Raw genomic sequence first — 22,439 nt, forward strand, 5'->3', positions numbered from 1 at the left:
TGAGAAAGTTAAAAACGGTAACGGTTAAATATTAAAAGTTTATGGAGTCTGCTACACATACAAGCAAAGATGCCCTACAAGTTTTACAAGTTTCTAGCCCACACTTCATTCACACGCGCACTTATCTCTCTTTGAATGGAACGTAAACTACACGCGCCCCACTCAACGGTTGCTTTTCGCAAAATAGTGCTCCTTAATGGCGCACTCTTCCACTTCTCCAAGCCCTTCGAAGAAAACACAAACCGTCCGTTTTCAAGCAACATTCCAAACTGCAGAGATAGGACTCGTCGCGAAGATTAGAACTCTCCATCAACACAACATAGAACTCTCGATCAACAATCTCCAGAAAAAACGAAGTTATAATACTCAAGGTACGTTACGTTACTATTTTACTCATATTGTATATTTTCCACATTTCGAAAACGAAGAACTAGGTTTTACTCTTCTTCTATGTTCTTCTAGGTTTTACTGTTCTTCTTGTTCTAGGTCTCATTTTACAGTTTTTAATGTTCTACTTGTTCTAGGTTTTATTGTTATTCTTGCTTCTAGGTTATTCTGTTCTTCTTAGTTATTCTAGGTGTTACTGTTCTTGTTGTTCTAGTTCTTCTGGTAACTGATTTTTGGGAGTATATTGCGTGATTTGGTGGGTGTATATTGAGTATTTTGTTGGGTGTATATAACATAATTTGTTGGGTGTATATTTCTGAACTGATATACTGTAATATAGTCAACAGTTGCAACTGTTCTAATATTTGCTTGTCCATGGGTGTATATTGCTTGACCTTGTAATGTTGCTTGACCTTGTATATTAATCCATGTTTGAGTGATATCTGACTGATATCTATGGGTGTATTTTTCATTTCAGAAAAAATGGCAGGCAGAAACCAAGCTGAAAAAAATGTAAGAACAAATATATGTCTTAGATGAAATCAGTTTTATATAATAGAAATATATCTGACTATAATTTTGCTTTGTTTACAGCAAATCAAAGACCTTAAGTGTGCAACACATTTGTTAAGTGAGAAATTCAGAAACATGAGCGAGGAGAAGAAAACAATTGTTAGGGATTTGGGATTTGGTGGCCTGATGCACATCTCGCCGCTAAGGGTGCATCACCAAATTGTCAGATAGATTCTAAGGATATTGACACTGATTAATATAAATGTTATATAGTCCTGTAACAAATTGAACACATGCTGTAAAAATTTTCCAATTATAATCCAGTTTATTGTAAAATTTCTTTCAATAATTAAACTCTCTCTGCTGTATTCAAAATGTATGAATTACAGGTACTATAATATGAAGGAAAACATCAAATCAAATATACACCCATAACCTGCCATTTTTTACACCCAAAGAAAGTTGAATATACACCCAAAAATCTATCCCCCTGATGCTTTATCCCTAAAACCCTGAACCCTAAACACTTAAAACCTAAACCTTAACCCCTAACCTGTAAACCCTAAAGCCTAAAACGTAAACCCTAAAACCCTAAACCCTAATACCTAAAACCCTTAAACCGTTGTAAAAAAAAACAAACAGTATTTTATAACATAAAAACAAGATTCTGAAGTATATATATGTATATATATGTAAAATGTGAAATACAAGAAAATTCAGAAATACACCCAAAAGAATACTGCTTTTACACCCAAAAGAATGCATGCTCTCGCTCCTTTGTGTGCTTCTCATCCCTGCCCAGAAGTGGTGATCCAGATAGATTGGAATTCATATATGACGGTCTTCATAGAGATCTGAAAAATACACCCAAACACAGACTATAAATACACCCGAAAAAAAAATTAAATTTACACCTCTACTGCAGATTTTAAACAAACATTACTTGAAAGCCACTTGTTGTTCACAAGACCAAAATTCAGCAGAAAATCATTCTAATTCCTATCAAATAAGTCTTTAAGCACACCCACGCTTCTCGCACTTCTCTCGTAATGTAATTCCTCACATCCTGAGGTTGAATCATCCATTATCTTCAAAACGAGTTCAAACTTTGATTTCAGAAACCAGACAATCGAAAAGAAAATGAAGCTGGAGTTAAGAGAGAGGAACTAACGTCAATGACGAAGAACAAACTAGTGAGGAAGGAGGAGAAAAGAACGATCGAAAAAGCAGGGAAAGACGCGCGAGAAGAAGAACGAGCAAATTTGGAAAGAAGGAGATATATAGCGCGTGTAAGGAACGTAGCACTTGCAGCGTGTTTTGGGGGGTTAGGGATTAATTGACTTGTAATGCTTACAAGCCCTAATCGCTTGTATGTAGAGCTTTTCCGAAAGTTTATATATGATTTGTTAAGATTACAAATTCAGATATTTTTTATTAAATTTTAAATTTTTTTATTAATAATAAATTTATCATATTTCACAAACTCACAATACATATTAGTTGATCAAATATATTAAATTATTTAATAATTTTTTATTATTAATTTAACAGAAAATAATTATATACGAATTTTTATCTATAAAATATTTGATATATTAATATATTCTCATCTATCATATATTTCTAATTTTACAATCAAAATGTGCCACATGCTACTCTCTCATTATAATTGGAATTAAATTTTTCCCTCCAAAATTAAAGAATTCTTCATTCCTCCATACTAATTTTACAACTAAAATGTGCCACATATCATTCCCTCATTGTAATTGAAATTTAATCGTTCCCTCCAAAATTAAAGAGTTCTCCCCTCCTCCATACTAATTTTACAACCAAAATGTGCCACGTATCACTCCCTCATTGCAAGTGAAATCAAATCTTTCCCTCCAAAATTAAAGAGTTCTCCCCTTCTCCGTTTTCTTTTTTCTATCTCTCTTATTCCTTCAACCACTCTATCTATTTTATATATCATTATTAATATCAATGACTAATTACTAATTTGACAATCAAAATGTGCAACATGACATTCTTTAATTGAATTAAAATTAAAATATTAAAATTAAAATTAAAATATACCTATATTATGTATCATATATTACTATCTAATTTAATAATCAAATGTATCACATGACACTCTCTTATTAAAATTGAGTGAAAATATTTTTTTTCAAAATCAATAAACTCCCTTCCTAAATTCTCTCATCTACCTCTCTCCATTTTTCTATTTTTCTCTACTATTTTTACTCTATATATAAATTTAGGGATAAGTATTGTTTTGGTCTCTAACGTTGAGGGTCATAATCGAAACCGTCCCTAATGTAATTTTGGATTTAAAATCATCCTTAATGTGTTTTTTCGTATTAAAATCGTCCTTTTAATTTTTTTTAGACAAAAATACCCTCCACTACTATCAGCACCTTTACCTCCACCACCACCAACACATTTACCTCCATCACCACCAACAGCACCTTTACCTCTACCACCAAGAAAAACAACATCAATAAAATCAATACAAACTCAACAAATCCAAAAATCAGAAATTCAACAAATCAACCCAAATTCAACAAATTCAACAACCAAATAAAAAAAACAAATCAAAATCAGAAACAGAGGTAGTAACAGAAGCAGAAGCAGGGGCAGTCATAGAATCAGAAACAGAAACTCAAACAGAAGCAGATGCAGAAGAAGAAGATGCAGAACCCGAAGCAGAAAAAGAAGCAGAAGAAGAAGCAGATGCAGAACAACCGGCGACGACGGAGTGTGCGAGAACCGGCGACGCACTCCACCCTCGGATCCCTCTCTCTCCTCGGCCACCCATCACCAGCGGCGGCGACAGAGCGTGCGAGGACCGGCGATGCACTCCACCCTCGGATCCCTCTCTCTCCTCGGCCACCCATCGCCCGCGGATCGGCGATGGAGCGTGCGCGGACCAGCCCAGCCTTGGATCCCTCTCTCTCTCCTTCGCACGCCGCCCTCCTCGCGTCGGGCTCCTCTTTTCGGCGACGCACTCCACGGCGGCAGAAGCATGCATGAACGATCCTCCCTCCACCGATGCTCTCTCTCTCTTTCCCCTCTTCTCTTCTCCCCCGTCGCAACCGCTCTCCTTTCTTCTTTCTTCCAGCGACGGCGACGGCAGCTCCAAACTTCGCCGGCGCCGTCCCCTCCCCCCTTTCCCTTCCCCTTCCCCCTTCACGTTTCCTTTCGCCTCTCCTCCCCCCCCCCCCCAAAACGCGTTTCCTCCCCCACCCCCACCAAACGCGTTCTTTTCTTCTTTTTATTTTATTTTATAATTTTTTTATTAAAGTAGGGGTATTTTAAGAATAAAATTTAAAATTTTATTAAAAAAGACGATTTTAATACAAAAAATATGTTAAGGATGATTTTAAATCCAAAATTACGTTGGGGACGGTTTCGATTCTGACACTCAACATTAGGGACCAACACAATACTTATCCCTATAATTTATATTTTATATTAGTAATTTTGACAAATCAAAATATGTAATCCGATATTTTTTATTACAATTAAAATAAAAATTTTTCTTCCAAAATTAACAAACTCTCACTCTCACTCTCACTCTTCATCTTTATCTTTCTCTCTCTTTTCTTTCATTCTCTATTTTTTCTACCTTTCTATTCTACAGAAAACAAAATTAACAAAATAATATAATTCAAACAAAAATTATTATTATATACATATTTTTTTAGTTTTAAATATTCACCACTTATCTTTCTAATCTATATTTTCATTTCTCTTCTTTCAAATATTTATTACATATAATTTGGAGAGAATACTAATATTATAATTAAAAGTTAGAATCAAAATTCAATTGTTTTAAAAAAATTAATTTTGAATTAATTTTATAACTATTAGTATAATTTTTTTATACTAATATCTAATTATATTTTTATATACATAATGAGAAAAAATATTATTTTTAAATAACAAGTATAAAAATTAATTATTTCTATTTGTGCAACAGACTTAACACCTAATTAAATATAAAAGTATATACATTAAATTGTTTCAAATTTTAGATAACGAATATTAAAATTAATTGTTAATAAAAAAATTAGACATTTTCATATAAAAATAATAACTAAAAATCTTATTATTTGATTTTTTATCTATAGATACTTTGGTTTTCTTAGTCAGAAACTTTTGTCAACCTACGATTTTTTTTTTTTTTGTAAAAGTAGTTTGATTTTATAAATCTTTGGTGTAATGCATAATCTATACTGATGGTTTCAGTGGCTAAGAGAAGGGGGTTGAATCTTAGCCCCTTTTTTTGCTTGCTAACACTTGCTGGACTTAGAGGAGACTTTTCTGTTTTTAGCTCGTCCCTAGCCACGAGACTTTTTCATTTTGTCTCATCACTTGGCACGAGACATTTTTAGTTTTTGCTCCTGTGCAGTAGAAAACAGAAATGGAGTAAAAGAGAAAGAAGATTACACCCAGATATATCCTGGTTCAGCTGCTAAGTGCAGTGCAGCCTACATCCAGTCTCCATCACAACAATGATGGAATTTCACTATAATCAACCTGATTACAAACTGTAAAGTGCTAACCCAACTTACAAGGGGATTCCCACAGAATCATGAAACACAACATAGATGAGCAAAGGAACTCTAAGACATCTATGACTTTTTCTTTTAATTTTGCACTCTCTGCCTTTTTCCGCTCTATGACTTTTTCATACAAACCTCACTGTTTGCCTTTTTCTATGAGACTCAAGACATGACAAAATTAAACAAAAAAATACAAAATAGAATACATTGAAGGAGAAGAAAATCTGTAAGCTTAGGTAGCTCTGAGAATCCTGTGTCTTGCACTCTCACTGCTTACTTCTAACTCCTTGCTCCAAACAGTGGCTGTTCCCCCTTTTTATAGAAGAGAGAAGTCTCCACACTTGAAGCCAAAAACCCAAGCCAACTTCTTCTTCCTTCAAGAAACCGGTTCGGCCACACAGAGAGAGAAGAGATAACCATGCAATAACCAACATGCAATTACCTCTAGTCCTTCCTTGGTCATCACTCTTCATCAATCCGAGCTCTCCATCATTGGCTTGCTCTTCAAGATAGATTTCTAGCCCTTGATGCTTCATGATGATGATGACTTCATCTGCTTCAATTTCTGCCTCTACCATCACTTTGCCACTCTAACTACTTCCTGTGGTGGTTGAGCAGAATCAAAGACAAGCCATCTCCTCCAAGAATCTCCCCTTGCTGGCCGAGATCTTCTTCTTCCTTTTTGAGCATAAAGAACCCAAGATTACCTCACCAAATCTATCCATGTTTGGTGACAATCTTAGCCACAGCTCATTTTTATTTTAGTATGTTTTCTTGCCATCATTAGCTTGATGGTCTTGATGCATGCAGCTCCTTCTTTCTTTTGATAGTTGAACATAGCTTCCATTGTTTCTTGGACAATGACCGAAGAAGAAGAAAGAATGAGAGAGAAAAGAGAATCTGAAGAAAAGCATTTCATAGTGGTTAAACTAATTAATTGAAAAATAGCTTGCTTTTGCTTCCCTTAGTGTGGCGTGTAGCAATGATGCCTTTAGTCAAATCAATCTTCTCTCACTTGCTTATGTTCCCAATGTTTAAATTAACTTTGAAATCTTTTCAGGAAGTGTAATGGAATCCGTTGGAAGCATTTGAGGCTTTGTTTTTCTTTGCTTCATGGATTCGGACAAAGCATAAGGAATTATCATCTTAAATGGAATTGGGCTTGGTTGCAATAATCATTAAATTTCTGGCCCAATAATAACATTTGCTTTCCTGATGAAATTTGGATCAAGCAATGAGCAAATGGGAAAGCATGTAACACACTTGGGCTTAGAGCAATCAAAATCATTTGGGCCCAAGTAACATAAAGAATCAAATCAGCCATATTCATCATATATTATCAAAACCAAAGGCTGAAAGTAATTGGGTTTGCACCAGAAATTTGTTTTCGGCCCAATATTAAAACCTGTAACAAAATTATTTAATCAATATATATTGAATGAAAATCAGATTAATAATTTTGTAATTAATTAATTTTAATAATGTTTAGTCATCACAAATATTAATTTAGAGTTTTTCAAACTCATCATATACTGTTAGAACAAAGTGGACTATAATTTTAAAAAATGTATATTCTCATAATGTTATTACGAGTAAAAATACTAATTATTTACTATTAAAAATGACCTATTATATATGTTGTATCGAATTGTGAAGTGTCACCATTTTTAAATTTTTAAATTTGTTAAAATAACAAAATAGCCACGCCGTTTTTATTTTCATAATTTTTAAAAGATAAAGAAATCGCCGCTTTCTATTTTAATACTTTACAAAATATTAAAAAAAAAAACAAAACGGCAATGCTTTTTAGCAATTTTCAAATTAAAAAATATATTTTTAATAAAAATATCAATGGTGTTTTCTTCTAAACTAATTAAATTTTTTTAGGCAAAATTATCTTCTAAAAGGTAAAAAAAAAAAAATCATAACAAAGTAAGACTTACGTGAAGTCAAATAATCTAGTGTAACACACATCTTTAACTAATATTAAAAAGTTTAATTATTCTGTTGGTCCTTATAGTTTTATAAAATTTTTAATTAGGTCCTTATACATTTTTTCCTTTTAATTGGGTCTCTACACCAAATTTTTTTTTCAATTAGGTCCCTCTTAACCGTAATTGGTTTAATTTTATAGGGACCCAACTAAAAAAAAATTGGTACAGGAACTCAAATAAAAGAAAAAAAGTGTAAGAACCCAATTAAAAAAAAATTGGTGCAAGGACTCAATTAAAAAAAAAAAAAGTACAGAGACCTAATTAAAAATTTCACGAAACTATAGGAACAAACAGAGTAATTAAACCTATTAACAAATTAGTCAAATATCGAAGGAAAAAATTTTAGGGAGTAAATACTTTTTTTTTTTAGTTAATATTAACTAACTTTTTTTATACTAAACTAAAAGTATTGATCTTTTAATAAATTTTGTATTAAAATTAAGAATAATATCTTAAATTCTTGAAAATTTTTTAGTTAGATATTTTAATTCTCAACAAATTTTAATCACTAAATTAATCCATAAATTTTTATTTTGTTGGACAAATCAATCACTCTATCAGATTGTTTGCTTATATATAGGAAATTAATATAAGAATTTTAAACATTCTCCAAACTAGTCACCAAAAAAAAAAAACATTCTCCAAACTTGTTTAGCAAAAATTAGATTTCACTCTATAATAGTTTTTTTTTTTCTTGTTTTGAGGGTATCAAGTGACATCAACAGGAAGTTGCAGGTCAATCAAAGAGTATAACAATGTCTTGATCAGTTGATCGGTCTAAAAAAAATTGAATTGGGTCGTCGCACATTCTGAGTGGATAATTATCTAGACTAATTGATATTCTCACATCCTTGTTGGAGCCTCCTATTGATACTTATCAAGCATCTGAGATTTACATGAGTTGGTACAACACAACATATGACGAATGTTTGTAGTTGTCTCCTGGTGTTTTGCAGCAATACAATAAGCATTCCTTTTGACCAGTCACTATCAATCATAACCACGGTCATAACCACAACCACCTCAAGCCTCATATTTCCTTTTTATTAGCATAGTTGATTTGTTATTGTTGTGAGTGGGCATTATGATTGAGCAGGGTTGATGGTTGTGCTTTTTATAATTATTGTTATTAGAGTTGATTTTTTGTTCTTGTTTGTTGCTAGTGATGTGAACTAATATACACAAGTAATTTATATGCATGTGTTGCAACTGTTGGTGGAGATATTGCCTTAACTCCAGATATTTGAGGTAAGGACTATGATCTCAAGATTAATTCATCACGCTGAAGGGCTGAAGGCAGAACAGATATAACATATTAGCAATTAAAACAGCAATTCTTAAAAATGTGCAAAAAGAATGCCTAAAATGCGAAGGAAAAAATGAACAAGTAGCTTCTTGTTTTTTGGTTTTGTAATTGTTATCCTATAATTAATTCAACCATGTAGAGGATTTTGAATTTGTGGATTATGTATGATTCAGAAGTGACTCTTTGTTTTGTCACTTAATTGTCAATAAAAGTAGATACATAAACCAATCCATACATTCACTAAACCAACGCAATAATAAAGAAGATCCATAAATCAAATCCATGCACTAAGTAAACCAACACACAATAGATAGACTAATCAGTGCACATAATACACCAACATAAACCATTATCAATATGGAGCTGAGGCTACTGAGCCTCCTCTACTTGAACCAACATCTTGAGGGCATCTACTGCATCTATGACCGTTGCCTCCACAAATCCTGCAACGTCGTGGTTTTTTTGGATGGCCTATGCACACTCGCTTAAAGGTTGGATTAGGAATCATCCTTGGTCCTTGATAAACAGGCCATGTTGTTGGGTCTCCCAATGGCCTAAACCTAGCTCTATATACCTTTCGGATTTCATCCAACCTATATACCTCGTTAACATAGACTTGCCAATCTAAGTGTTGGTTCGCACAAGTAGCAAAGACATGAAGACACGGAATTCGATCTACCTGAAAATCACCACAATCACAACGACACTGACGTAGATTCACTCTATACTCCACACCGATGGGGATCTCACGAACCTCAAAAATCTCATTCTGCATATCTAAACAATTAACTTGGATATTTCCTGCTGCGCGCTGATATGCTTGAAGTTTGGTTATCACAAATTCAGAGAATACATGTCCAACATTCATTTGAGCCTCAGCCTCAGCCCTCTTCCTAGTAAACAACTCATTTAGTCTGTTAAATGTTTCCTTAACAAGTGCTGTGACAGGAAGATTGCGCACTCCCTTCAAAACCGAATTGATGCACTCAACTAAATTCGTAGTCATACAACCCCAGCGATACCCTTCATCAAAAGCCAAAGCATATTGTGAGCGGGGGATCTTGTCAAGCCACTCAGTGTAAATCTCACCCTGCTCATGTAACTTTTGGTAACGCATATTGTATTCACGCATTGTCTTGGATGAACCTGTCAAAAATCAACAGAACAATGCAAATACACATCAATCATAGAGTTGATCAACATCACATAATACTAACAATTTTATACTGCTACAAGTTATTTACCTATTTTGACTACAAGTTTTTGTAAGGATGGCACCTTAAACCTTCTTAAGAAATTAGATGCTATGTGTCTGATGCAAAACATATGGAAAGCTCTTGGAGGCTCCCATGCTCCATTACTACGAGCTATGGCTGACTTAATAGAGTCATGTTGATTAGAGATAAGACCTACACCATCTCGAGTCACCACATGTTTCCGCAAACGACTAAGAAAAAAGTACCATGCATCAGAAGTCTCACCCTCGACAATGGCAAAGGCAATAGGCACAATATTCTGATTGCCATCTTGTGATACTGCTACCAATAGAGTCCCTTTATATTTTCCACACAAGTTTGTGCTATCTACCTGTACAATTGGTTTACTGTGTCTGAAAGCTCTAAGACAAGGATAAAAGGTCCAAAAGACTCGATTAAATATCCGGACATCAGGAGCAATCTTATTCCCATCGTAGGGAATTATACTTTCAAACTCGACAGCTGCTGATGGCTCTTTTTGACACATTGCTTCAAACCATGTATATAAAACTTCATAAGAAGATTTCCAACCACCAAAAACTTTCTCAATTGACTTTTGCTTCGCCAACCATGCTTTGCGATAACTTATCATGTAATTGAACCTTGATTGAACTTCTTCAATCTTTAAAGATGGGTCAGCTTTAACCAATGACTTTATCGCTTCTGCAATGGTGTCTGAGTTCAGTTTAGAATGATTTTGAGAAAGAGTAAGTCTAGTGCTGTAAACATGATCCCTACCTTCATTTGAATCAACAATTTCATAGTTACTGTCAAATTCCTCTTCACTTTCACTGTTATACCCCTCCCATTCCTTGATTGGGTCGGGTTCTTCAACCACTAAAGGCAGTTGTTTAAACTCAACATACAACTCTATGACTGACACTTGTGATTGAACTTGATGATAGATCGAAAACATTTTTTGCATACTTGCTTCATCTGTAATATACATTGTCTGAAATTGTATAAACCCACCAAATATTAATAAAGGATGTCTATACAAAATACTTGTCACCTTCTTTGATCTTGGAGAATCTATGCTTTGACAAATTGCCCCGTTAAGTTCTTCAAAAGAAATCGTGAAAGGGACAGCAAAAGTACATGGATTCCGACATACAAATTGAACTCCTTCCGGTGTCTGTAGTAAAACCTTACCATGGTAATATACCTTGACACTTACAGGGCTATCCATTTTTTTACTCTCGCTCAAATGTGATATACCTTCTTCTATCTACCTCACATCACTTTTGAAACTTTGGTTCTCAAATAAGTTGCGGGCATCACAACACTGAGTGACCTTTTCATCTTTGACTTGAAATTCTTTGAAACATTAAAGCCAGTCATTTTGTTGGCTCCAAGAAGTTTACCAAGTCTTCAACATGTACTTTCACTACCAAAAAAGGCCGAGTGTGTTGTATGGTTAAAATCCACCTCTGTATCTTTTCAAAATAATATCAATGCAGCTTTGATCAAGTCTTCCCTGGTCAACTTGCTTATCCAGTGGTTCATATGGAGTCAATAGGGGTGGCTTCCTGCTTGTGTATGATCGCCATCGTCATAAATAGCAACAGCTACCTGTCATCCAGAAATTTTAAGTTTTATGTTATACGGTGTGATTTATTAGCATTTTATAAAATATCTAAATTCTCATTCTTTGTTGTGACCATTTGTTTAAAACATGTGCAACTGTTGCAAAATAGGACACAAAAGTAAAATAAATATATTAGAAACAAAACAGGAATTAACTAAAAAATAAATAAATTAACAAGCAACACTAGTAAGAATAAAGCTAATAAAACCAAGTTATGAATAGAATAGAATAGAATATTAGTATAAACAGTATAATGCATAATTTAATAATATTTTTTTGCATAAGCAAATATTAAATAATATAGGGCAGAATATTGTGGGAAGTTAATGAAAAATTGGAAAATCCTTAAAATCCAAAGTCATTGGTCTTCGACAAATGCATCAGAAAAGGTCATCATTTTGTAGCCATAAACTAAATCAGGTGCTACGGCATTGATATAAAGTATCCCAGCAAGCAAACATAAGGAGTTGTCCGATCCAAAAAGACAAGAAGTATCATAGTATTACTCCTTCAAAGATGCAAGTTAGCTTTGCTGGGTATGATATTAATAGAATAGCCAGCACATATGGTTGCGATTCCGAGGGTGAGTTCCCCAGCAATGACAAGTTCGGCAAACCTATGCCAGTGATTGGGGCATACATAGCCGTAGCATCCCTAGCCTGTCTCTTTGCAATGTCTGCTGATCTCTTTCAAGCTTTCCGCAGCAGCAAGCTCTGGTTCCCTTGCAACTACTTCTGCCTTAACGCCACTTCCTTGACAGTGATCGCTGTTGCACTCAAGCTCTCGGTTGATCTCACCACCTCCATGCCACTATATATCGAACAGGTAGCAAAACTATGTAGCAGTGCCTTCATCTGCACAATCATGGGTAAATATACTTCAGACTTCTACATATAGTTAACTCATAACTGCTCTTTCTTGCGGACTAGCCACACTTTATATTTTATAGAGTTAATACAGATCATTAATCATTTCAGGTAATTCGATGCCTTCTATTGGCAACAGCCCTATGAACATTATCGCCATGGGAATACTCGTGATAACCGTGATTGTCAACATCATCATCCAACTTGCTACTGGTGTTATCTCTGATTACTTCTTGATTGAACATATTATTATGATATACATCATGTTCATTTTGTTGTTGAGCATGTTCTCATCAGCCATAGCTATTTCAAAGATGAAACGTGACTTGGAGCTTAAGTATGAGATCAACAAGGAGGCACAGAAAGAATGCGCTAACCAGATAGATGAGGAAGCTGGAGCAAATAGTAAAGTCGTCAACAATCTTGGAAGTGAATTGATGGCAGACTGGATGATGGCACACACTAGCAGCCCCCAAATTGTCCTTGCAAGGTCAGTAACATGTGCTACATCCGGTGCCTATTGTCTTCTTAGTACATTGACATTACTAGAGGCTATGACTCTTCGGTATTTCTTGTTAGATTATTATGGCGACTGCGTTAATAATGGTAGCGACTACAAATGGTCCATTTTTTTAAATCTCATAGTTCAGTTCGCTGCAGTGGTAGTAGGAACTATTGCTCCTACAGTTAGATGGTTCAAGGCTCTAAGATATATGAGGCAAGCTTTGAGACTTGGGAGCAACAATACAAATAGGAGATTCCGTGTAGAACAGTACTGGACTGAAAGTCTATTTCTAATTAAAGAAAGGCCTCTTGGCTTTCAAATTCATAACAAGTGGCTCAGAAAGAAAGCCCATGATGCAAAAGTGCTTTTGTTTCAGTTATTAATTAAGCTGCAGAAAGGGATTGTGCTGATCAACAAAGTGACCCAGTTCATTTCAATAGTCCTCTTGTACTTTATGTTAGCAGCTCGTGATTGTTGCAGTAATGTATCAAGTACTAGCTCAGGAACAGAGCCACAGTCTGGCCCGGATCTAAGGCGTTTTATTCTACATCTTGAAGGAGAGGAAGAATTAGTTGAGGTGATGATGAAAGACATTCACAAAACAACTAATCAATTGTTTCATGTAGGAGAGAAAAAGGAGCCAAAACATGTCATTGAACTAATAATGGAGAAGAGTTCTATCTTGGAAGGATTTAAGAGGGTGACAACATTTGACAATGACCAAGTTTCCTCTTTGCACGATGAGGAAACTACACCATATGGTTGGGCACTTCCTCTGGTGACACTAGGAAGCATAATAATGGCACTTCCAAACATGGACATGCTTTCAGTGGAGAAGTTCATAGGAGCTCTAAGTGAAGGGCTCTACTATGTGAAGTTCATAGAGTGTAACATTGACAAAGAAGGGAAATTGATCAAAGTCAAGAGGGCAGCGGAAACTATGTGGCACGGAGTTGATCTATATGGTAAGTGGTTAGATGTGGACCTTTATAAGCTCTCCCATCAAAGTAAAAGCCCCAGAGAGACATTGGAGACACTAGGTGAAGATGCAAAGAACAGGTATGGCAAGTATAAGGCCAAGTATAGAGACATATGCAATAGAGAACCACCTTCATCATGGCCCATTGAAGTATTGGCATCTAATGCAATGTATAGAATAAGCCAAACTGTTTTATTAAATTATGGAAGGATTGAAGATCTTAGGAGTGAGATATTGTTTGAAGAACTAACAGGAACGATATCTGATATATTGGGTGCATGTCTCACTAACTTACCCTATGCTATATCGGCCAAGTGCTCCAACAGCACTGTTGAAGAGAGAGAGGATAGCGTTAGAGATGCAGTTGAAATGCTTGGACGCACAAAGAAGATTATAGAATTGCTGGCAGAAAAGATTCCCACCGTGGACTTTAGCCAAAGTACCACCATTGAATATTGGCTTTTGATGCATATGCAAAATAACACTACTTTTTAGGTGTCCACAAAAATATTTTCTAAATGTTTATCACACACGCACCTAATGTTAGAAAGAATCCAGCATAGCTCCGCTGTTATGGTTTCTTTTAATTCAATTGATATTTTTTTACTCTGATCAAATTCAATCAATGTAATAACGGCCTATTACATTCATGCATCCAAAAGTAGAAATCTAAATTTGTAGTAGCATGTGTTTATAATAAGTTATAACTTATAATCATCAAAATTTTCTCAATTTCAAAATCCTGTATCTATATCGCAAGAAAAGTCCTCGTTAGTTTTTGGCTTACCAGACATCTTTGTTGATGATTGTTTGACCGCTGCCCCTTTCCTCTCTGGGTGCAACTGTTTTCTTTATCATCTAAGTTCAACTCAAACAAAAAACCTGTAGCACCAAGAAAAATGGTTTCAAAACGAGAATGTTACAACACAAATGTACCATAGCATCCAAAATTCCTGAACTATAACATAAAAAAATCCACAATATTAACATCCACAATAATTTAATTGTTGTTTACTGATCGTTCCATCCGAATAATTGCAAAATTTTAGCATCTAAAGTAACAGAAGCTTGATATAGAAAAAATGAAAAAGGTACAGAACCTCGCTGGAGTTCTGCCTCACCTTAGGTTCGCTGTCACACTGAAAGCCCTTGCTCGTGCGATCAGCTGCCGGGCCGGACTACTGAGTGAGCCCAGTGAGGCGTCGGAGTAGTGGGTGCGACACAGGCACTGGCCACTGGGTAGGGTTTGTGGTTTGCTTGAGAGTGTGTGTGTTTTTGTGTGCATATTAAAGTGGGTTTTTGGGATGTGATTTACGGAATAATATGGGTTTTTGCGTTGGAAGCAGAGTCACGGGAGCCATGCATGGAACTCGTACCCAACGAGTTGCAGACCCTGGTCACCGAAAAGGTGACAACTTTGTCTTTAATTATTGTTTTTCACCGAGTTTCCACCTTAATTTAATTAACAACAATGGTAAGAACCAAAAGGGTATTAGCAAAAAATCAGTCAAATGGATGTTCTTTTATATATTTTTCGAATTTTTTTGTATTGCAAATATGAATGTCTCTATTTCTTTAAGAATCATATTTTTTTAAATTTTATAGATATTTAATTATTTTTGCTAAATATAACTGGATATTTCTTTCGTTAAGTATTAGGATTTTTTTTTTCATATTAAATGAATGTTTTTTTTATATTTCTATAATTGTGTAATTTGCAGTCTCTTTAATCATCAAAATGGCACCTAATATCCCAAAACGCAGAGAACGATTTCATATGAATTTAAGATGATTAGCTTGGCGTATCCAATTTTTAACCAAAAAAATTTAAAAATAAAAAAGGTATAGGCATAGAGAGTATGGTGGAACATATAGAGCAGCGTAGAGAACCCCAACGCATTCTGCTCCCATAGGCCACAGCCTGATCTCACCGACCTCGAACCCGAACTCTCTCTTCGTCTCACCGCCCCAAACAAGACCCAACCCATTCGATTCATTCTTGCCTATCGCACCCTTCTCTATTCTCTTATTCTGTTATCCATCAAAGCAACACCAACACCACACAAATCTCTCATATTTCTCAGCTATTTTTCACTGTGCAATCACCACAACAACATCAATATGGCTCCGGTAACACATCTGGTTCACGAAAGGAAAGCAGTTCTTGTCGACGGTAGCAAATTCGACGAGCCAGATGTCGGTGATAGAAGAGGAGTGAGTTGCGGTGGGAAGGCGGAGAGGGCCTGACGGTGAGAGAGAAGAAGAAGGTTTTTATAGGTTTCAATTAGGTTTATTTAATTAATTTTAAATTTTTTAAATTTTGAATTTAAAAAATTTAAAATTAATTATTAATATAAATTAATATAGTTCTTGTTCCATATACTTTTTCTTTAATTAAATATTTTAAATTATTTAATGATTCTTAATAATTATTTTCATATAAAAGCAATTGCATATAAGTGTTTACAATTTACTAAAAAAATTGATACATCACTATATTTTTTACCAAATATTGAAAGACAAATTTTCGGGAGTAATTTTTTCTTTATTTTTGTTTTATATTGGAATCAACACTAACTCTCATTTTTGTCTTTTACATTAAAAATATTTGTTTTTCGATATTTTTATATTCAAATTAAGAATAATATTTTAAATTAGTCCTTGAAAATTTTAAATTAAATATTTTAGTCCTCAATAAATTTTAATCACTAAATTAGTCTTTAAATTTTTATTTTACTACCAATTCCTATATCAAATTATTTGTTTATATAAAAGTATTGATATGAGAATTTTAAAAATTTGTAGAGTTTATTTAAAATAAAAATTAGAATTCACTCAACAATACAATTTTTTTTTGAAACGCTTAAAATTGAATAATTTTAATTCATTTAAAAATTTCAATTCTCATATTTTTATTATTACAAAGAAATGTGTGATTTTCAAATCAATTCTTATAATACCAAAAACTTAATATTTGAAATGTAAAAGATAGTCGAGTATATAAAGAAAATGATTTTGCCAAGGATAAATTTATAAGAGTAAATTATTAATTCTGTCCTCGAATAACCTCCACTTTCATTAATAACAAAAATATACTTAAAATATCAAAAAACACTACAAAAATATCCGCCATAAATAAAAATATATTCCTTAATAGAGTTAGTTGAGCTGTTAAACGAATTTCGTTACACCTTTCTTCTGCTTCTCCTTCATTCTCCCTCACTCCCTCCCTCCCCCAAACTTCTCGGAAAGAGCTTACGCTTCACTCTCTTCACTCTCACTCTAAATTCATGGCTGCTATCTTCCAGTCTTCTTTGTCTCGCACTCTCACACCTCACTCCCCGCTCTCTTTTTCTTCTCTCTTCTTCTCACTTTTACTTCTCCAACACACAGAACAGTTACTCATCAACCCACGCCACTTTTTCTTTGTCTTTAACGGCAGAATCTCGTTGTCGCCATTGCTGCTTGCTCGCCGCCCCTCTTCACTTTTGCAGCAGTCTCTCGTTATTTTCTCTTATATTCGCCATCGTTGTCGTTGCTTGCTCGTTGCCACTCCATCGCTGTCAGAAACCTATCTTGCAGCGCCTTACTCTCCTCTTTCGCAGTAAGCCAGCAGCGAACTTTCTCTCTCTCTAGGGCGGTGAGGAGCTCTCTCTCTCTAGCTACTCTCTTTGTCATTCTTTTTTTTTTGGATTCTATTTTTATTAGATTATTAAAAAAAGCATAATGAGAAATTATGAAATTGCTGATTATTACTGATTATTGATGTGGCTAAGACGAAGAGGGTGAGACGTAAGGTCTATTTTGGGACGTTTGGAGGAAGGTAGGAGTTACTGAGATGTTGCTTATTGTTATTGTAGTTGCTTTGGGGAGTGGGGGAGGATGGGAGGAGAGGACAACATCAGCGCAGACGCCGTCGTTGAAGAGAGAGAGAAGCATAACAACAAGAAGAGAGAAAGAGAGAGGCGGCGAGAGAGAAGAATCAAAGAAGGAGAAGTAGATGAGAAAGATGACACTGGTGTTAGAATATCTGTTAGAATATTCTAATTAAAGAACAAATCATTGGGTATAAGAGAAAATCAAGGAAAATCAAATGTAATCAATTAGGATTATTTCTATATTTAGTTTCCTAATTACTCTATATTAAGAGAGCTATTGTAACCAAATAAGAAAATAACCAAAAAAAAGACTTTTCTGATCCTACTCTCTCTATTCCTCTGTTGTTTTACTTATCCTAATCCTCGATACCATCGCAAGATGGTATCAGAGCAGTGTTAGATCCTGGGCACTCAGCAAAAACAACAACATTGTTCCAATATCCCTTCAAACACCCAAAAAAAAATGTCATCCTCAGATGACGAAACTAGCAACAACAGAAATAAGAATAATTCCTCGACCATCACTGATGAGCTAACCTTGCAAATTGCAAATATGCTTCGTAATGGTCTAGGAATTCAGCAAACACAGGCCAATCTTGACAATCTGTCAATTGGTTTCAAATTAAATGGAGACAATTATCCATTATGGGCAACCCTTATGAAGAAAGCTATTGGTGGTAGAGGAAAAAAAAGTCACTTGACAGGTGTTCTTCCGGCACCAGAGGAGACAGAACCCGCATATGAACAATGGGAACAGGCAGACCAAGCAGTCTTTACTTGGATTATTCAGAATATCGAGACAAATTTAATGAACAATGTCTCTCAGTTTCCTACCGCAAAGGCTCTATGGGAAGGATTGGCTACCACCTATGGAAGCGGGACAGATCCGGTGCAAATCTATGATTTACATCGAAAAGCAAACACACAGAAGCAGGGACAAGACACCCTAGAGGATTTCTGGAACAAATTACAAGCCATTTGGATGGCCATTGACAGGAGGCAACCTAACCCTATGCAGTGCACTACAGATATTGCAATTTTCAACAAAATCAAACAAGAGCAGAGACTATATCAGTTCCTAACAGGGATTGATGAGAAATTTGAAGCTATTAGAAGGGACCTTTTGATGCAAGAAAAGACCCCTTCAGTAGAGTCTGCCTACGCTGCCGTCCGGAGGGAGGCGGCCCGACTTCAGATCCTGAAGCCTACCACCAGCAGCGAAGGGAGCACATCATTAGGGGAGGTTGGAATCGGTTTAGTCGCGAGGAACAAACAGGGACAGGGACCGAGATGGAATCGCTCAGAAACAGCCGGCCGGCGTTCATCACAACGAGAGAAGGAAGATAAAAGTCACCTCCTTTGTACTCATTGCGGGATGAGGAAGCACACCAAGGAGACCTGTTTCAAAATCGTAGGCTACCCCGAGTGGTGGGAAGATCCCAAGCCAAAAAACCACAAGGCTGCCACTGCCGTGGGCAACCCACAGGCCGCCAGCAACAGCGGTGGTGACGCTGGAAGAGATAAAGAGACAGAGTCACAAGCAATCCATGGGAGAGCTGCAGTCGCTCATGGAGGTAAGAGCAGAGGGGAAACCGCGCATGGAGAAGAAGAGAGCTCTGAAGAGAATGAGAACCCTCATGGGCTGTTTGGGCCAGATGACCCTAGTAAGTGGGTTGGTCCAAATAAAAGGGGCGGTGAGTCCGTAGCCCAAACCCCTTTCATGGCCCAAATCTCTTCAAAAATTACAGGGCTCAGTTCTGTGAAGGCAGCCCAGTCAGAAAAAAATTCTGGCCCAAAAAAGGCTGATGAATGGATTTTTGATTGTGGAGCCACTGATACTATGACTCATGATCCTCATGATTTTGACAATCTTTCTACTCCTGTTAAGGCCCATATTGAGACAGCCAGTGGGGAATTAATTGCAGTTCAAGGAGGAGGATCAATTATGTTTTCAAAAAAATTAAAATTAAAAAATTGTCTTTATGTCCCTGCACTATCCTCAAAATTACTCTCTGTTAGTCAAGTTACAAAGGAGCTAAATTGTGTGGTTCTCATGTTCTCTACCTTTTGCCTTTTGCAGGACATTCATACGAAGGAGATCATTGGGCGTGGTACTGAACGTGGAGGTCTTTACTACGTTGATGAGGTTGCTCACAAGGGACATGCCATGCTTGCTCACGGAACGGCTACAAGGCAACTCTGGTTATGGCATAGACGCCTGGGACACCCCTCATTTGGGTACCTTAAGATTTTATTTCCTAGTCTTTTTTCGAGTAACACTGAACCCATTAAATGTGAGACTTGTATTCGGGCAAAGAATCATAGAGCTACTTACTCCCCGAGTAACACTAGAGTTAGTTCTGCTTTTTCATTAGTACATTCTGATGTATGGGGCCCAGCACCTAATTCCCATAACAATCAACTTCAGTATTTTGTATTATTTGTGGATGATTTCTCTCGAATGACGTGGGTATATTTTCTAAAAAACAAATCTGAAGTGCCTGATAAATTCTATGCTTTCTATCAAATGATTCACACTCAATTTGATAAAAAAATTCAAGTGCTTCGATCAGATAATGGAGGGGAGTTTGTGAACAGATCCATGCAAGATTTCTTTAGGGAAAATGGTTTAATTCATCAAACATCGTGCCCAAATACACCCCAACAGAATGGTGTGGCAGAACGAAAAAATCGTAAGCTACTAGAGATGACTCGGGCCATGATGTTTGATGCACAGGTTCCAACACGTTTCTGGCCTGAAGCTGTTGCTACCTCGACGTATCTTCTGAACAGGTTGCCCTCCCAGATCCTCCACCACAGAACACCCTTGCAGGTTTTGGCCACTCAGACAGTACTTCCTCCTGTCCAAACATTACCTCCAAGAGTTTTTGGGTGCTCTGTGTTTGTCCATATCCCTAAAGCTACCAGAACCAAGTTCGATCCATGTGCTGAGAAATGTGTCTTCATGGGGTATGCTACATACCAAAAGGGGTATCGTTGTTACAATCCTATCACTCGTCGTGTACATGTGACTATGGATTGTGATTTTCTTGAATCAGAATATTTCTTCAGCGACCAACTTGTTGTTCAGGGGGAGAAAACCAGTGAACCACCAAGTTGGTTAGTTAATCTTAGTTGCCACAAAACTGTTCCAAAAGAGCAAGTAGATGGCGCCACCGAGCATGCCTTTGACAATGTGGAAGAAACTAACACAACCAATGAGCCTCCTTCTGAGAATGTTCAACAAAAGGTAAGTGACCATCAATCTATTGAGTTATCTCCTGTTATGAATGAAGTCACTAACAATGACAGATTAGCTTCAAGACTTGAGGAACCAGAATCAGAGCCATTCACACTTCCTCCAAGAAGGAACAGAGGAGTACCTCCTGACAGATATTCCCCAGGACTTGTCTCTCGCAGTTCAAAGTATCCTATTAGGACAACCAGAGAAGGAGTGGCAGACGTTGCAAAAGCTTTTTTTACCTCCCTTCTAGCTGAAGATATTCCCAGAACAGTTCATGAAGCCAGTAAGAAGGGCGAGTGGCGAGAAGCTATGAAAGCAGAAATGGAGGCTCTAGAAAAAAATGGAACTTGGGAAAAGTGCATCTTGCCAGCAAAAAAGAAGCCGGTTGGGTGTCAGTGGGTTTTCACTATTAAACACAAAGCAGATGGTACCATTGAGAGGTATAAAGCAAGGTTAGTAGCCAAAGGCTATACACAAACGTATGGCATTGACTACTCAGAAACCTTCTCACCAGTTGCAAAGATTGACACCATCAGAGTCCTTTTTTCAATAGCAGCAAATGAAGATTGGCCTCTCCATCAGTTTGACGTCAAGAATGCCTTTCTCCATGGGGAATTGAAAGAAGAAGTGTACATGGAAGCTCCTCCAGGATTCTCTGAAAAATTCCAGAAAAATGAAGTTTGCAAATTAAAAAGGGCTCTCTATGGACTCAAACAATCCCCACGTGCCTGGTTCGGAAGATTTACAGTGGCTATGAAAAGGTACGGGTACAAACAAAGTAACTCTGACCATACTTTATTTTTGAAAAAAAGGGAAAATATGATCACATGCTTAATCATATATGTGGATGACATGATCATAACTGGGAGCGATATAGAAGAAATTGCAAGATTGAGAAGTAATCTATTCAAAGAATTTGAAATGAAGGATTTAGGAGGATTAAAGTACTTCTTGGGAATAGAGGTTCTACGCTCCAACAAAGGAATCTTTATTTCCCAAAGAAAGTATATTATGGATCTTCTTGCAGAAACAGGAATGGTCGATTGTAAGCCTGCAGATACTCCTATGCAGGTTAACCATGGGCTAAAATTTGAGGAGGGTGCCAATCTGGCAGATAAAGAAAGGTACCAACGACTAGTTGGGAAATTGATTTATCTGTCACACACTCGGCCAGATATAGCATATGCAGTGGGAGTAATAAGCCAATTTATGCATCAACCTCAAGAAGATCATATGGAAGCTGCCATGAGGGTTATCCGATACCTGAAAGGGACACCAGGAAGTGGGATCATGTTCCAAAAAAATGGGCACTTAAACATTGAAGCATACACTGATGCTGACTGGGCTGGTAATCCAAA

At 36.2% G+C, this 22,439-nt stretch overlaps 2 protein-coding genes and 1 long non-coding RNA gene across 5 annotated transcripts; 2 read left to right on the forward strand and 1 right to left on the reverse strand.

Annotated features, from left to right (window-relative positions):
- Positions 1–315: 315 nt before the first annotated feature.
- Positions 316–1,101, forward strand: LOC148543734 (uncharacterized). Its single transcript, XR_015899762.1, has 3 exons — positions 316–371; positions 866–900; positions 982–1,101. It is a non-coding gene; the product is annotated as an uncharacterized LOC148543734 (long non-coding RNA).
- Positions 1,102–8,930: 7,829 nt separating this feature from the next.
- Positions 8,931–15,358, reverse strand: LOC107614988 (uncharacterized). 3 transcript variants are annotated; one of them, XM_088499858.1, is made up of 5 exons: positions 15,081–15,252; positions 14,747–14,841; positions 12,116–12,463; positions 10,010–11,593; positions 8,931–9,911 (listed from the first exon to the last, which is right to left on the reverse strand). In XM_088499858.1, the coding sequence occupies exons 4-5, from the start codon at positions 11,208–11,210 to the stop codon at positions 9,118–9,120; spliced, it is 1,995 nt and encodes a 664-aa protein (XP_088355984.1). In that variant the 5' UTR covers positions 11,211–11,593; positions 12,116–12,463; positions 14,747–14,841; positions 15,081–15,252; the 3' UTR covers positions 8,931–9,117. The 3 variants fall into 3 exon arrangements, with proteins under 3 accessions (XP_088355984.1, XP_020967189.1, XP_088355986.1); XM_021111530.2 differs by lacking the exon at positions 12,116–12,463 and having other exon boundaries at positions 15,081–15,358; XM_088499860.1 differs by lacking the exon at positions 12,116–12,463 and having other exon boundaries at positions 10,247–11,593; positions 15,081–15,355.
- LOC107617455 (uncharacterized) lies at positions 12,126–14,585 on the forward strand. Its single transcript, XM_016319215.3, has 2 exons — positions 12,126–12,477; positions 12,587–14,585. The coding sequence occupies exons 1-2, from the start codon at positions 12,126–12,128 to the stop codon at positions 14,452–14,454; spliced, it is 2,220 nt and encodes a 739-aa protein (XP_016174701.2). The 3' UTR covers positions 14,455–14,585.
- Positions 15,359–22,439: the final 7,081 nt, after the last annotated feature.

This window comes from Arachis ipaensis, chromosome B9 (assembly GCF_059453495.1).
Source record: "Arachis ipaensis isolate K30076 ecotype BB chromosome B9, ASM5945349v1, whole genome shotgun sequence".
NCBI lineage: Eukaryota > Viridiplantae > Streptophyta > Magnoliopsida > Fabales > Fabaceae > Arachis > Arachis ipaensis.